At 46.0% G+C, this 14,808-nt stretch overlaps 1 protein-coding gene across 2 annotated transcripts in view; it reads left to right on the plus strand.

Annotated features, from left to right (window-relative positions):
* The window catches only part of Whsc1 (Wolf-Hirschhorn syndrome candidate 1), a 78,103-nt gene continuing 63,295 nt past the window's right edge, over nucleotides 1–14,808 (plus strand). For both annotated transcript variants that reach the window (XM_005408719.2, XM_005408720.2), the window contains exon 1: nucleotides 1–265. In XM_005408719.2, coding sequence (XP_005408776.1) covers nucleotides 214–265 — 52 coding nt within the window. In that variant the 5' untranslated portion in view covers nucleotides 1–213. The remainder of the gene's footprint in view (nucleotides 266–14,808) is intronic.

Below are 14,808 nucleotides of genomic sequence, written 5' to 3' on the forward strand. Positions count from 1 at the left end.
CGCCGAGCCGACCCCGGCCGCAGGCCGCGAGCGCGGAGCCCGCGCCCAGCGGGGGATGGCCGGGAGCAGGAACATGGGTTTAAAATCTCGGCCTTTAACAAACGCTGGCGTCCAGTCTGAAGGGAGGAACAGGGATGGGTGTTGCCTGGGACCCGCGCAGCCCGAGCTCTCCGCGCGCCCGAGGTCGGAACGGGCTCTGACATTCTGGTGCAGATGGGATCAGAGCCCGATTCTGGCACCGATCACTTCCAGGTGGATCGTCAGGGTGCGTGTGCAGCCGGCCTGTGAGGGGCAGCCCGGCTTGATGAGTGAGCTCGGAGTCAGTGCTCAACTGCCAACGGTGCTCTCAAGGCCTTGACTTTTAAATGAGTTAAAGCCCAAGATCAGTCTATTTTCTATCTTTTTGATAAGATGATCAACATGGAGAATTAGGAGCTGTTCCACTTAAGAAGCTGAGACCTCAACTTTTCAGTTTTCTCAAATGTTTTACATGTTCTGGTTACACATTTAATGTGACGAGAGCAATACCAAATGCCAGACAGTCACATGAAGGAAACTAGTCTTGTGAGCACGGCCCTTGGCGAGTGTCCTTGATAGGGGCTCCCATTCCCCAGGCCCGTCAGAGTTCAAATCTAAACTGCCGACTGACTGGTGGTGAAGAGGGCTCATGTCTTACGATTACTTTGAGTCATTTCCTTTCCTTTCCTTCCATTTTCTCAGCCGCCAGCAGTCTTCAGTTTTGGGTTGATGGTTGATAGAGTGAGAACGTCCTGCTCACTTAGGAGTTTGTGTAAGCTTTTGTGAAGAACTCCAACCTATTCAGTGGGGAAATCCAGCTTTCGGACTGCATTATCAGATATGCTAGTCTCTAATTCCATGTTAAGAGTCACAGTAAAACTTCATGAATTTCAAAGCATAATGGACAGTTAATTCTTAAGTGTGTAGATATGTGGAAGATTCATATGTAATGTGTGAACTAACAAGATTTGTGGAGACATACAGAGCAAAACAAGGTAAACAGGCCACAAGTGTGACTGCCAGCTTTATTTTCATGCAGTTTGTACGAGGTTGTTAAACGTATATCTGCTGAAGTGTGAGGAACCAAATGAATACCAAGTCAGACTTGCAGAATGAGTCAGGCATTAGAGACCCTGTGGGTAAGTTAGGAGTGACTCCAGCCTAACATCCGTTGGGATGTCCTCTCATAGTAATCAGGACTTTACAAGGTCCACTCAGAGAGCAGAATGTGCACTAATTAGTTACTTCCTTTTTAAAAAATAGTTTCGACCATTCAATGTAAAACACGTGAAAGTAGGTGGAATTAGTCTTAACTAACAAGTGCTGGTGAGAGGGCTGAAAACACTAATAAAATGTTCGCTGTATGAGCTCTAGGATTCTCTTCAGATAAGAGCATGTATATTTTATTTTATTTTATTTTATTTTATTTATTTATTTATTTATTTTGGTTTTTCTCCGGTACTGGGAACTGAACTCACGACCTTGCGCTTGCCAGGCAGGCGCTTTGCCGCTGAGCTAAATCCCCAGCCCAAGAGCATGTATAAACTGATGTGCTAAGCTGATGCCGGAGTATGTGATTCATTATTTTGCCTCCATTTTTGTAAGCCTGGGGACCAAACCCCAGGGGTGCTGTACCACTGAATTGTATCCTCAGTTCTTTATTTTTTGAGACAGGTTCTTGCTAAGTTGCCATGTGGAACTTGACGTATGGTCCTTCTGCTTTAGCCTCCACCCCCCAACCCCCACCCCACCCCATCCCCGGTACCGGGAATCGAACTCACGACCCACGACCTCGGGCTTGCCAGGCAGACGCTGTGCCGCTGAACTAAATCCCCAGCCCCAAATTTTTTTCTCTAGCAATTCAAGAGTTATTCTATGGTCTTTGGTAAACTTGTTCTTTTTTTTTTTTTGTGGCGTCGGGAAATGAACTAACGACCTTGTGCTTGCTAAGCGGGTACTTGTACCACTGAGCTACATCCCCAGCCCTGCTTCAGCCTCTTTCAGTGTTGAAATTACAGATGTGTGACATGGAACTCTGTTTGCCCTGTCCTTTTAAAAATTTATTTATTAAAAAAAATAAAAATTTATTTATTTATTCAGTCTTTTTGAGACGGAGTCTTGCTGTGCAGTTCCGCCTGGCCTTGAGCTCACTTTGTAGCCCAGGCTGGTCTCGAACTCACAGCGATCCTCCTGCCTCAACCTCCCTAGTGCTGGGATTACAGGTGTGCGCCACCACACGGGGCACCCTGGCCTTTTTAATCTAGCAGATAAAACCTTTTTAAGTAAATGTTTCAGTAATTAATTAGGACAGAATGGGATTTTTCTTTTTCTTTTTTCTTGTGCTGGGGATTGAACCAGGGCCTCAACCATGCCAGGCAAGTGCTCTGAACTACATCCCCAGCCCTGAAGGTATTAGTCAACTCAGTCTTTGGTGAGATTGAGGGGAAAAAAAAAAGAGAGAGAGAAAGTACAGTTATCCCTTGTCAGACACAAAAGAGAATTCTCTTTTTGAGCCATTGAAAGGACAACAGAATATTTGTTATAGCCAACTTTAAAAGTTTAGATGAAAAAGATAAATTAGTAGAGGGAAAATTAGTCTCTGTGGGGTTAAATATGAGAATAGAGGGCTGAGGGTGTAGCTCAGTGGTAGAGCTAGCATGTGCAAGGCACTGGGTTCACTTTCTAGCACTATAGATGAACAACCAATAGAACAGAGAGAGGGAAAGGGGATTGAATCAGTAACTGAACATTTTCCACAAAGAAGACTCCCAAATCAGTGGTTCTCTGCTGGGTTGGTTAGTTTGTTTTTTTTTTTGTTTGTTTGTTTTGTTTTGTTTTCTTCCAGTACCAGGAATCGAACTCACAATCTTGCACTTGCCAGGCAGGCACTTTGCTGCTGAGCTAAATCCCCAGCCCCTTCTCTGCTGGGTTATAAGAGACATTTAAAGAAGAAATAATTCCAGTCATACACAAACTGTGCCAGAACAGAGGAAAGGGTTAACTCATTTTATGAGGCTAACATAATTTCAAGCATTAAGGATAGTTTCCAATGGTGACAAACCTATGGTACATATTCTGTGACTGGCTGCTTGTTATCATTGAAAGCTTTAGAAGGTTTGCCATCACTGGTATAAACTCTCCCTCATGAACATTGTCTTGTGACTTGCTCCATTACTTCTTCATTCATTGAAGTCAGTCTGCTCGAAAGCTCCTCCAAAAGCTTTTCCTCAGCCGGGTCTGGTAGTGCAAGCTGCAGTGAAGCAGGAGGATCCCAAGTTTGAGTCCAGCTTGGGCAAGGTGGTGAAACCCTAAAATAAGAAAAAAGAAAGGGTTGGGGATGCAGCTCAGTGCAAAGGTACTGAGTTCAACTTCCTAGTGCTATCAGAGGAAATGAAAAATAAAAAAAGTGAAGGGAGAAATCCTGTAGTATAGTATTTTGTTTAGAGAACTGCTTGTGTGTATAGTATGTGGACTGCTTTGAGTAAGCATCTTAGTAGCCTGGCCTCCTCTTTGCCTAACTGCGGTAAATATGTCCTTGTTCCCCAAATCTGTAGCATCCTGTTTTGACTCCAGGCTGTGGTGTGGGACACTAGCTGTTGGGTATAGACCACTGCTCGTCCTCTCTGAGCTTTTTAATGGCCACATGTGACCTTTCTCCCCTTTGGATGAGCTCATTGAAGGACTCTCATCATCTTGGGCAGCCTGGCCTCTGCTGATGTTTTCTCATGGCAGGCATCAGTAAATGCTGAATAATTGGGCATATGGCTTAAGGGTAAACAGCCCATTTTAATGCCAGCATCTGAGCTGTTTGCCTTTCTGTTTTATAAGTCATGTTGGAACAGAAGGGGAAGACACCAGGTATGGACAAGAAGGGGCAGCCGGGGGTGGTGATGCACCCCTGTAATCCTAGCACTGGGGAGGCTGAGGCAGGAGGATTGTTGCGAGTTTGAGACCAGCCTGGGCTACAAAGTGAGCTCAAGGCCAGCCAGAACTGCATAGCAAGACACTGTCTCAAAAAGACCAGGGGAAAAAAAAAAAGGGGACTGGGCTAAGGTCGCTGCTTGAGCCAAGAAGTCATCATCAGGTTTGCCAGGCAGGATGGTTTCCTTACCTCATCATGCTTGCTCAAATGTTAAGTAGAAATTAGCTATAAAACATTGCGAGCATACAGGTGCAACAGATAATAGAGTAGATCTATACCTATCACTAATAAGAAATTTCTGCTGAACCTTTCAGATTTCTTTGTATCATTGGAGAAGGTAAAAAGAGCATCAGATACACAAAATACAGAAACAAGAGGGGAGACTGAGGTCCCAGAGGGATTAGACTTGTATTTACAGACTATCTGTGTAAGATTTGTTAGTTTCTCTTTTTGATAATGGTTACTTACAGTGAACATTGTGGAGAGGAAAAGACAATCTGGGTTATCCAGGGGCTCTCCAGTGTTTTGTGCTTGTGTGTTGGCTGCAATGTAGCTTTTACTTATTTTATTTTTAAATTTTTTTTGTTTTTGCAGTATAGCTTTTAAAGAGCTGATTGACTTGATGAAGTTTGTTGTTAAAAACAATTATAGCAGAGCTCAAGTTAGTTTTTTCTTTTTTGAGTTTGCCTTTCTAAGACCAAATGACCATTAATGAGTTTTCAGAGCATCATAACTTCTGTAACATTTAGTAGTTTCAATGAAACACACAAGGAGAGAGCTCACAGTGTTAGTGAATCTAAATGACATCCTACAGTTCAGATCCCCTGTAGTGATACTCCCTAGCGGGTGTGTAGGTAAACAGTGCATCTTTTCTTTCTGGAAGGAGTTGGGACTTAACTTTTTAAGTTGACTAGGTTGGGCTGGGATATAGCTCAGTGGCATAGGCACCTACCTGCCAAGCGCAAGGTCATGAGTTCGATCCCTGGTACTGTGAAAAAAAAAAAAGGTTGACAGGGGTTGGCATTGAAAGAGTTGATATGATGGAATTTGTTATGTTGTTAGAGGGCCTATATATATTAGCAGTATTTTCATGTTTTCTCCCGTTTCTGCTGCTATCTGTGGAGGTGGACGACTAAGAAGCATGTTTCTGACTGCCTTGAGTCTTTCTAAAATATGGATGTGATTCCATAAGTCCCCACCCTTTAGAACATGGTTCAAGACCCATCTCTTGCTGGGCTTTCTGGCTACATTTCTTATTTCACTCTTTACTGACCCTTTTAGTCTGTCTCTGCATGCTCTCCGCTACCTCTGCATAGCTTTTGTGCTCCCCTACCTTGTATGCTTGTGCATCCACTCCCCTATGTGCATGGGCTAGGCTTTCTTTTCCTTTGAATTCCTGCAGCCTGTTTTTAACTTGTACCTCATGCTAGAATGCCGCCCTGGTTCTCTGCCTCTCTTGGGAGGTGTGCAGGTGTGTCTTCAGCAGTTGGACTTCCCCATCCTTGCCCAGCTCCATTTCCTATTTCAGCCATATTGGCTTCTTACCTGCTCCGTCGCCCAGGACCTTGGAATGCTGCATGTGCTGTCCCTTCTGCCTGGGTGCCCCTCAGATGCTTGTGTGATGTGTCCTCCTCTCCTTAAGGTCTTTACTTGAACTTCCCCTTAGGCTCTGTCCTGACCCTGGTTTAAGATACTCCTTTTTGTTGTTTGTTTTTTGTCTTTTTTATTTTATTTTGTTTTTGTCTTTTTGAGACAAGGTCTCGCTATGCAGTTCAGGCTGGCCTTGAACTAACTTTGTAGCCCAGACTGGTCTCAAACTCGCACTGATCCTCCTGCCTCAGCCTCCCAGGTGCTGGGATTACAGGCGTGCGCTACCATGCCTGGCTTTACTTATTTTTATTTTATTTTATTTTATTTTTGTCTTTTTGAGACAGGGTCTCACTGTGAAGTTCAGGCTGGCCTTGAGCTTACTTCGTAGCCCAGACTGGTCTTGAACTCACAGTGATCCTCTCGCTTCAGCCTCCTGAGTGCTGGGATTATAGGTGTGCAGCACCATGCCCCACTAGTTTAAGATATTCTATGGCTGTCTTTCCAGCCCCTCTGCCTTAGCTCACATGGTATCCCCCACATGTTGTACTTGTCTGTCCTTCCTGTGTTGAAACTTCTGTGAGGGTGGGGACTTTCTCCTTTGGCTGTGGCTCTTGTCCTGTCCCTGGAGCCTAGAAGGTCACTTGAGGGACTGGCACACATTCTGTGACTGTTTAAATGAACGAACCCTTAGCCCTTTCTGTGAGTGGGAGTGTGAGATGTCTCAGAAGTGACATGAGGCAGGGTGGTGGTGGGGTGCATGTGTGCCCCAGTGTGAGGCTGGAAAGGAGAGGGCTGTGTGCTAATGGCGGAGCTGGATGAGGAGGCCTCTGGGCCAGGATCAGGGTAGAGAACATGGCTTACCGAGACATAGCAGGTGGGAGTGGCAAAAACAGATGCAGCTGAGAGCTGATTCCAGTTAGATGGGCTGGGTGAAGGGGCAGGGGGAGTGGCGCTGGACTGGGGATTCCAGCATTTACAGTTTGAGAGTTAGGTAGTGGTGGCCCATTTTGACCTCACTGAACCACTGGAAAGGAAGGTGGGCCTAGTTTCTGGTCTCCCTTGGTTCTCGAAAAGCAGGCTCTTGTCTCACCTGGCTGCCTAAGATGTGCCCAGAAGAGGAGTGTGGTGTGTGGTCCCTACCTGTCTGTTTCATGTCCTCTCTGGCCCCCTTGTGGTGGCCTTAAGATCTTGCTGTTGTGCTGCTGGTCACTCCAGTGGGCTATGCTCTGTCCTGCTGGTCTTTGCATGTGCTGTTACTTCCTGCATCTTCTTGATTGCTTTCTTGTCCTTTCTGACACCTCAGCCCTTGTCTCTGGGAAGCCTCTTCCTGCTCCCACCAGTGTTGCAGACCTGGGCCAAGGCACCACATACTTTATCTTGGGTAGGGCTGTCATGCCTTAGTGCTAGGTCCTATTATAACAGGCAGCACCCACTCTTCTCCAAGTTATGATTTTTTCAAGGGAGAGTCCGTCCTTTGACTCACTTTCGGTGTCTGGATATGGACAGCATGCACTTATTATTATTTTTGGTTTTTTGAGACAGGGTCTTGCTTTTGTAGTTAAGGCTGGCCTTGAACTCATTGTGTAGCCCTGGCTGGCTTCAAACTCAGGATGGTCCCCCTGCCTCAGCTTCCCAAGTGCTGGGATTATAGGCATGAGCCAGCATGCCTGGATTCCTAAGGATTTTTATTTTCTATTTTTTTGAGACAGTCTCGCTAAATTGCCGAGATTGGATTTGAACTAGTAATTCTCTTACCTCATCCTCCTAGAGTGCTGGAATTACAGGTATGTGCTACCATGCCCAGCTAAGGGTTTTTATTTCATATAAGAACATGAAGGCCATACTTTCAGGGATCATTTCTATAGTATGTTACTAGAGAAGTTTCTCTGATTGTGTAGAATACAAGAACATGAATTGCCCTTGAGAGACCGAGGCAGGACACTCACAAGTTGGAGGCTAGCCTGGATTACATAGCAGGTTCAAGGCCAGCTGTAGACTACATAGTAAAACTGTCTCAAGGAACAAATAAACAAGAAAGAATTCCTGTATTATTTATTAAAACATATATTAGAAATAGGAGGCTTCTGTGTTAGTCTTGCCCAAAGATTAGAAGTCAGTGCCACTAGTGTAGAGCTTTGTGATATGCAGCCTTGAGTGCTGAATCTTTTCCCTTCATTTTACTGCACCCTCACAGCAAGAAACTGAATCCCAAACACTTTCAGTGACTGGCAGAAAGTCAGTAGGCTCTCTGTGGTGGAGATGAGGCCCCTGGAGGGCCTGGCCTCTGGCCTGGGTCCCGTGAACCTACTGTTGTGCTTCTTGGGGGAAACTTTAACGTAACTGTTTATGTGTGGATGGGGGTGGCTGTTATATTTTTGTACTTGTGTCTGACATTTCCTTATTCATTGAACAGATAATCAAGTGGTATCAGTTACGTGCTGGTGATGATCTAGAACCTGTATCCTTGCACCCATGGAATTTAGAGACTAGGAGGGGTTGAAATAGAATGAAAAGACAAAGACCTTACCTTGAAAAACCTGTGAAGTAGTCTTCCCAAAACATCATACCTGAATCCTTTTTTTTGGTACTGGGAATTGAACTCAGGACTCTGTACTTGCTAGATATGTGTTGTGCACAGACCTGCATCTGATCAAGCTTCCATGTTTAACAACCCTTTACAGGAAGTACAGGGGGAAGAGGAACATGCTAAACTCTGCCACAAGGCTGGCACTGGCAGATCTCGGAACATGGAAAACCTCAAAATCAGCAGCCTGTTCCCTTCCACAAGGAAAGAAAGGAGGGGCCGTGGCAAGGGTTTGGAGGCACATTGGCTGAGGCAGCGTGTTGGGCTGACTTGCATCCATTTCTGTCTGGAGACATGAGTAAATGCGACTGTAGTATTTGGGGCAATTAGAGCTTGGAATACAGGAGGTTGGGAGTAGCATGGTATGGGTAGCATGCATGAGGCCCCAGGTTCCATCACCATCTCCCCACCCCCACCTCTACCCTCTAGGAAAAAAGGAATTTGAAACACTGTACTGTTTTATTAAGAAACGCTCTTGGCTGGGCATGGTGGTGCATACCTGTAATCCCAGTACTCAGGAGGCTGAGGTAGGAGGATTGCTGTGAGTTCGAAGCCAGCCTCAACTACATAGTGAGTTCAAGACCACCCTGAACTATACAATGAGACCCTGTCAAAAAAACAAACAAACAAACAAAAAAACCTGGCTCTTTATTCTGTTACAGTGGTTTTGTTACAGTTAAGAAAATAATCCTTTCTAGAGATGCAAGAAATATTACTGATGATAGACCACCTGGGAGTTACTTCATACTCTACGGGACAGAGGGTGGGTATGTGGCAGGATCAGGACTACCCTGGTTGACCATGGTTTGCGTAGGTGGGTTCTAACTATCCTGTCCACATTTGTGTTTATTCAGATCCCCAGTGCCACAAAGTCACAAAGGAAAGATACGGTTGTATCTAGTAGGGAGGTTGTTATATTCAGCAGAGGGTGGGGAAGACTTTCTGATGGGATTGATGCTGGAGCAGACAGGGGGACATGGTGTGAACTCAGTAGAGAGTGGGTGTGGGGATTCAGGAGGAGGGAAGAGCCTGTGCTGAGGCCCTGTGACAGGAGCAGAAGCAGTCTGGTGCAGAGGGTGAGCTTTCTAAGGTTCTGGGCTGTATGTGTGGGGTACCTGGCATGTTCTTTCAGTATCTTTATTGTAAGAGCAATGGGAGGTCCTCAGAAGGAGGGGTTGCTTGGGCTGGGGCACGAATCCACGTCCCTTGGAAAGTGTATCCAGAGTCGTTTAGATTGAGTTATTTATGAGGAAGGATTCAGAAGTCTGTAGTCATTCTGTTCAGGTTAGAATCTCTCCATTGACCCGTCCTTGGGTGATTGGTAGGGGTGAACAGCCCTGTCCCCTTGAAATTTGGTGTAGCTGTCTGATTTGCTGTGGTCAATGGAAAATGGAATGTCACTTCTTAAGTTCTAAGAGATGTGCTTTATCAGTTTCCCATTTTCCTGTTTCTAATTGTAGAGACACATGGACGGGTACTATGAGGGAGAAAGAATCTTAGGGTAAACCAAGAGCAGTTTTGGGCCTGCTCCTGCGCCGTAGCCTTGTTCAAGTGTTCTCAGAGTGGGCAGCATCAGTCACCTGGGAACTGGTTAGAAATGCAGTCTCAGGTCCCACCCTAGACTCGCTGAGCCCTCCTTTCTGGAGTGGGGCCAAGAAGCAGGGGCTGTAGTAAGCCCTGCACGGGTGCTGGTACTCTAGACCTGGTGGCTGGCTGGCCTGAACTGTGGTGGGGAGAATAGGTGGGTTCAGCTGGGAAGGGCTCTGGAGCAAAAGTGACAGGATGTGTTGTTTGGAACAGTAAGAGATGTAGGGGAGAGTGGTCAGTGACAGCCCCTGGGATTTTGTCTGCCAGAACTGGGTGGGGGTGTGTTCACTGTCCAGATAAAATTCTTTTTTTTTTTTCTGGTACTGGAGACTGAACCCAGGTCTTTTGCACTGAGACACATTCCCTACTCCTTAACCCCTTTTTTATTCCTTTTTTATTTTTTAATTTTGAAACAAAAATTTGCTAAGCCTTTTAAGTTATCCAGACTGAGCTCAAACTGAAAATCTTAGTTGTTTTAGCCTTTCAGAGTGTGGGATTACAAGTGTATGCCATCAAAGTATTCTTTTTGTAAACAGTTACATTTATTTCAGTTTCCAAGCTCAGAAACAAGAGAACACCCATGAAGAAATAAATACAATTTATTGACTTCCTTTGCTCAAGTATCAGTTTTTCAGTGAAGCCCACATTGGACCCTGATGGCTTAAAATTGGACCCTTCTCTCCTGATCCTCTTTGGCTGCTTATTTTTCCTATAATCTCCCCATTTGGTGCCCCTGCCTGCCTTCCCAACTTGAGTGGAAGCTCCATGAAGGAAGGATGCTTGGTCTCTTCATGTCTGGTCCTCAGGGTTATGCTTAGCAGGTGTGAGCCGAAAGCCACCTGGGCCATGGTTGGTGGCAGGGTCAGAACACAGGTTTAGGACTGCACAGTAGTGGTTGTGGTCATTTGGAACTGTCAGCTCCGGTGGGGCCAGGGACAGTGAGCACTGTCTGGGCCTGCATGTCAGGTCCCTTTGGCAGTCCTTTGTGCAGCTTGAGGCGGAGGCCCAGACTGTCGTATAAGCTGGGAGAAGCTTGTCTGAGTTGAGGCAACTTACTTCCTCAGGTGGGAGAGAAATGTGATGCTTGGGAGTGTAAGACCACCATACTGTGATCTCACAGGATGAGGTACTCGGACAGACGCAGGGGGGAAAAGTAGGTTTTCTTCCTTTTTGTTCTTTATCTGAAATATTATTTGTAGAAGATGAGTTGAGATTATGTGTCATGTTAACACTTTATTAGGTTCTTTTCTGTTGTGTTCTGAAATTTGAAAAGTGCCCTGCCAGGCCTGCTGCAGGTCAAGGGAGTGGTACTGAGGGTTGCCTGCTGATTCAGAGGAAGTAGTACTAGGACAAATAGAACACATCATCTTCTCCACTTTGGGGCGAGGGGCCTCGCCATTACTGTAGACTGATAAACTTCTGAGAAAAGGGAAATTTGTGTCTTGATGGCCCACTAGAAGTGTGTGTGTGTGTGTGTGTGTGTGTGTGTTTTACTGGGGATTGAACCCAGGGCTTCACGCCTGCAAGGCAAGTGTTCTGCCACTGAGCTACATGCTCAGCCCTTACTAAATTTTGTTTTGAGACAGCATCTTGTTAAGTTCCCCAGGCTGGCCTCAAACTTGTGTCCTCCTGCCTCAGTCACCTGAGTAGCTGGGATTACAGGTAAGCACCACCATGCCTGGCAAAAGTGTATTTTAATAGGACCTTGTCCTCGTAGCTTGCTGTTCCTGGTGGAGACCCAGGTGGCCCTTGGGCTGGGCATGGTGCTGGAGGGAAGAAACCTGTGGTGCTGGCCCTCATGCCTGGCCCTTCCCTGTCTGCTGCCTTGTGGCCCAGACACTGCTGGGGCATTCCTCGGGGTTGCCCTGTTCCTGGTCCTCCCTCCCTGTGACTGAGTTCCTGACAGGGTTGATGGAGCAGAAACTGAGATCCGAGCTCCAGCCTAGAGTTCATGTCTGCCTGCCTGCCTGCCTGCCTGCCTGCCTGCCTGCCTGCCTCCCTCCCTCCCTCCCTGCCTCCCTCCCTTCCTTCCTTCCTTCCTTCCTTCATCCCTTCCTTCCTTCCCTCCTTCCCTCTCTTTCTCTTTCTCTAGCTTTCACTTTCTCTCTCTCTCTCTGTTTTTGTGTTGTGTTATTTTCAGGGGTGTGTGATTTCTGTACATATCCTTATTGCAAAGTAGAAAGCTTTTTTTTTTTTGTCTTTTTGAGACAGGGTCTCCCTATGCGATTAAAGTTGGCCTCGAACTCACAACAATCCTCCTGCCTCAGCCTCCTGAGTTTTGGGATTACAGGTGTGTGCCACCATACCTGGTTTAAGGTTTTTTTTTTTTTTTTTTTTTGATCCTGGGAATTAGACCCAAGGCCTTCACACTGAGCTAACATCCTTAGTCCTTTTTAAAAAATTTTGAGAGAGGATCTCTCTAAACTGTTAGGTTGCCCAGGATAGGCTTCAGTTTGCAATCCTCCTGCCTCAGCCTCCCGGAGTGCTATTGCTGGGATTACGGGTGTGTGCCACTGCACCCACCTCTTTTTTTCTCTTGCTGACTATTCCCTGGGCTGGAGGCTACTCCTTCCTCACCTGCACCCCCCTGTTGATGCTCTGTTCTGAAGGAGAGCCTGTACTCCTGGGTTCTTCGCTGTTCTGTCCTTTGCTGACCCTCGCATCTGTGATACACCTTCTGGTAGCTGTCTTAAAGTGTAGGAGGCAACATTGTGTGAAACCTTACGTGCCTTGTTAACTGGGTGTGTCGTTTAGGTTGGAAGTAATTTTTTCCTCAAAAAATTGAAGGTGGGCCAGGGGTTTACCTGAGTAGTGCAGCACCTGCCTGGCAAGCATGAGGTCCTGAGTTTGATTTCCTGTACCCAAAAACAAACAAAATTTGGGGGCTGGGAATTTAGCTCAGTGGCACAGCACCTGCCTGGTAAGTTCGAGGTCATGAGTTCGATTCCTGGTACCGGGGAAAAAACAAAAACAAACAAACGAACAAAATTTTGAAGGCCTTCATTGTTTCTGCGTACCCCATGCATGTGTTCTCTTTGAAGAAGTCTGGTGCTCTTCAGACTGAGAGTTCTTGCATGTGACCTGTAAATCTAAAACGCAGACCTGTTTGAGTTCATCCTAATGGGTCATTTCAACCTTTTGCTTATGGGACAGTTCTTGTTTATTTATTTCATAAGTTTTTGTCTTCTTTTCTTTTTAAAGCTCTGATTATGTGGACATGACATTGACATTTCTTATTTCCTTTTTCTCTCCCTATTTCCCTTTTCCTTCCTACCCCTTGCCTTCCTTGCCTCCTACTTTATTTCCCTCTCTCCCTTCTTCCCTTTTCATTTCCTTTTCCACTTTTGCACCTTCCTGTTGTTCCATCCATCTTTCCTGCTAAAATCTTCCTCTTCTTCTCTCCTTAATTTTTATTTTATTTTTATGTCTTTTTGAGACAGGGTCTCACTATGCAGTTCAGGCTGGCCTTGAGCTCACTTTATATCCCAGGCTGGTCTTGAACTTGCAACAATCCTCCTACCTCAGCCTCCCAAGTGCTGGGATTACAGGCATGCGCCACTGTGCCCAGCTTCTCTCCTTTCTTATATCCCTTTCTCCTTTTCTTTTTTCTTTTTCTTTTTTTTTTTTTTTAAATCCCTCTGTGGTACTGTGAATTGAACCTAGGGCCTTTACACTGAGCTATAGCCACTGCCCTTTCAAAAGATTTTGTTTTTAAACTTTGAAACCGGGTCTTGTTAAATTGCTAAATTGCCCAGGCTGGGTTTGAACTCAGAGTCCTCTTGCCTCAGCTTCTCAGAGTCCTGGGATTACAGGAGTGGGCTAGAACATCTGGTGGCTTCTTCCTGTTTTTCTCCTCCTCTTCTTGGCAAGCCTACAGGAGACCTGTAGTATCTGGCTATTTTTTTGTCTCCTTATCACCTATCAATGTTATGGAGACTGTTGCAATTTGTAATTACTTTGGAAATATTTTTACCTTCTTTTGTCTTCTTGAGACAGGATGTTGCTATGCAGTTCAGGTTGGCCTTGAGCTCACTTTATAGCCCAGTCTGGTTTCCAACTCTCAATGATCATCCTGTCTCAGCCTCCCTAGTGAATATTTTTACATTTAAAAGCCTAAGGAAGAAGCTGGGTGTAATCCCAGCGCTCAGGAGGCTGAGACAGGCGGATTGTTGCAAGTTCTACAAAGTGAGCTCAAGGCCAGCCTTAAATGCATAGGGAAACCTTGTCTCAAAAAGACAACAACAACAACAAAAAGTCTAAGTAAGAGCTTTCAGTAATTTCACATTCACATGGCTCAAGTTAAAATACGGTGAAAAAATCTCACTGCTGGGCTGGGGTATCTCAGTGATAGAGCACATGTCGCCGTGCTGCAGAAAACAAAAGCAAAACCCTGCAGAATAGAGTTCTATTCTACGCAGTTCCTCATGCACTTCACCTTGGAGCGCTCTGTGGCCCACACCTCCTTGAGGAGAAGTGCATTTCAGCTACAAATGGGAGTGTCCTTTCTGAAGTCTTTCTCATCCTCTGGCCTGTGCCATCCTCCAGGGCCCTAGGGTTCTTCTTTTAAACTCCTGTGTCCTGTGGTGAGATGCCTTCAGGGGCCAGCGGCCTCTGCTGTTCTTGCTAGCTTGCACCCAAGAGCTGGGGGCAGCTCTAGGTGGAAATGTCCCTGAGGGCCTGTGGGCCAGAGCCCTGTGGCGCCCACTGCCCTGACGAGAGCTCTGCTTGCTGCTCAGAGGCTGCTGAGGGTCTGGGCTTGTACTCCTGGAGCCCCATCCACATCAGTGTGATCCTTCTGATGTCCGCATCCCTAGACTCCACCTCCAGGCCTGCTTTGGTGGCACAAGGTTGGCTGTGGATGCTAGGCCGGTTCATTCTGCAGAGCAGACACCCTGTTGCATTCAGAAAGGTACTTCATGATCTAATGTGGTTCAGCTGAAAACAGGAAAACATTTTACAGCTGCATGACCAATGCAGTTTAAATTTTATAGCACCTTTTTTTTTTTGCCTTTTTTGAGACAGTCTTGCTATGCAGTTCAGGCTGACCTTAGTTTACTTCGTAGCCCAGGCTGGTCTAGAACTCAGAACAATCTTCCTGCCTCAGCCT

This window comes from Chinchilla lanigera, unplaced genomic scaffold (assembly GCF_000276665.1).
Source record: "Chinchilla lanigera isolate Chin_1 unplaced genomic scaffold, ChiLan1.0 scaffold00113, whole genome shotgun sequence".
In the NCBI taxonomy this organism is placed as follows: domain Eukaryota; kingdom Metazoa; phylum Chordata; class Mammalia; order Rodentia; family Chinchillidae; genus Chinchilla; species Chinchilla lanigera.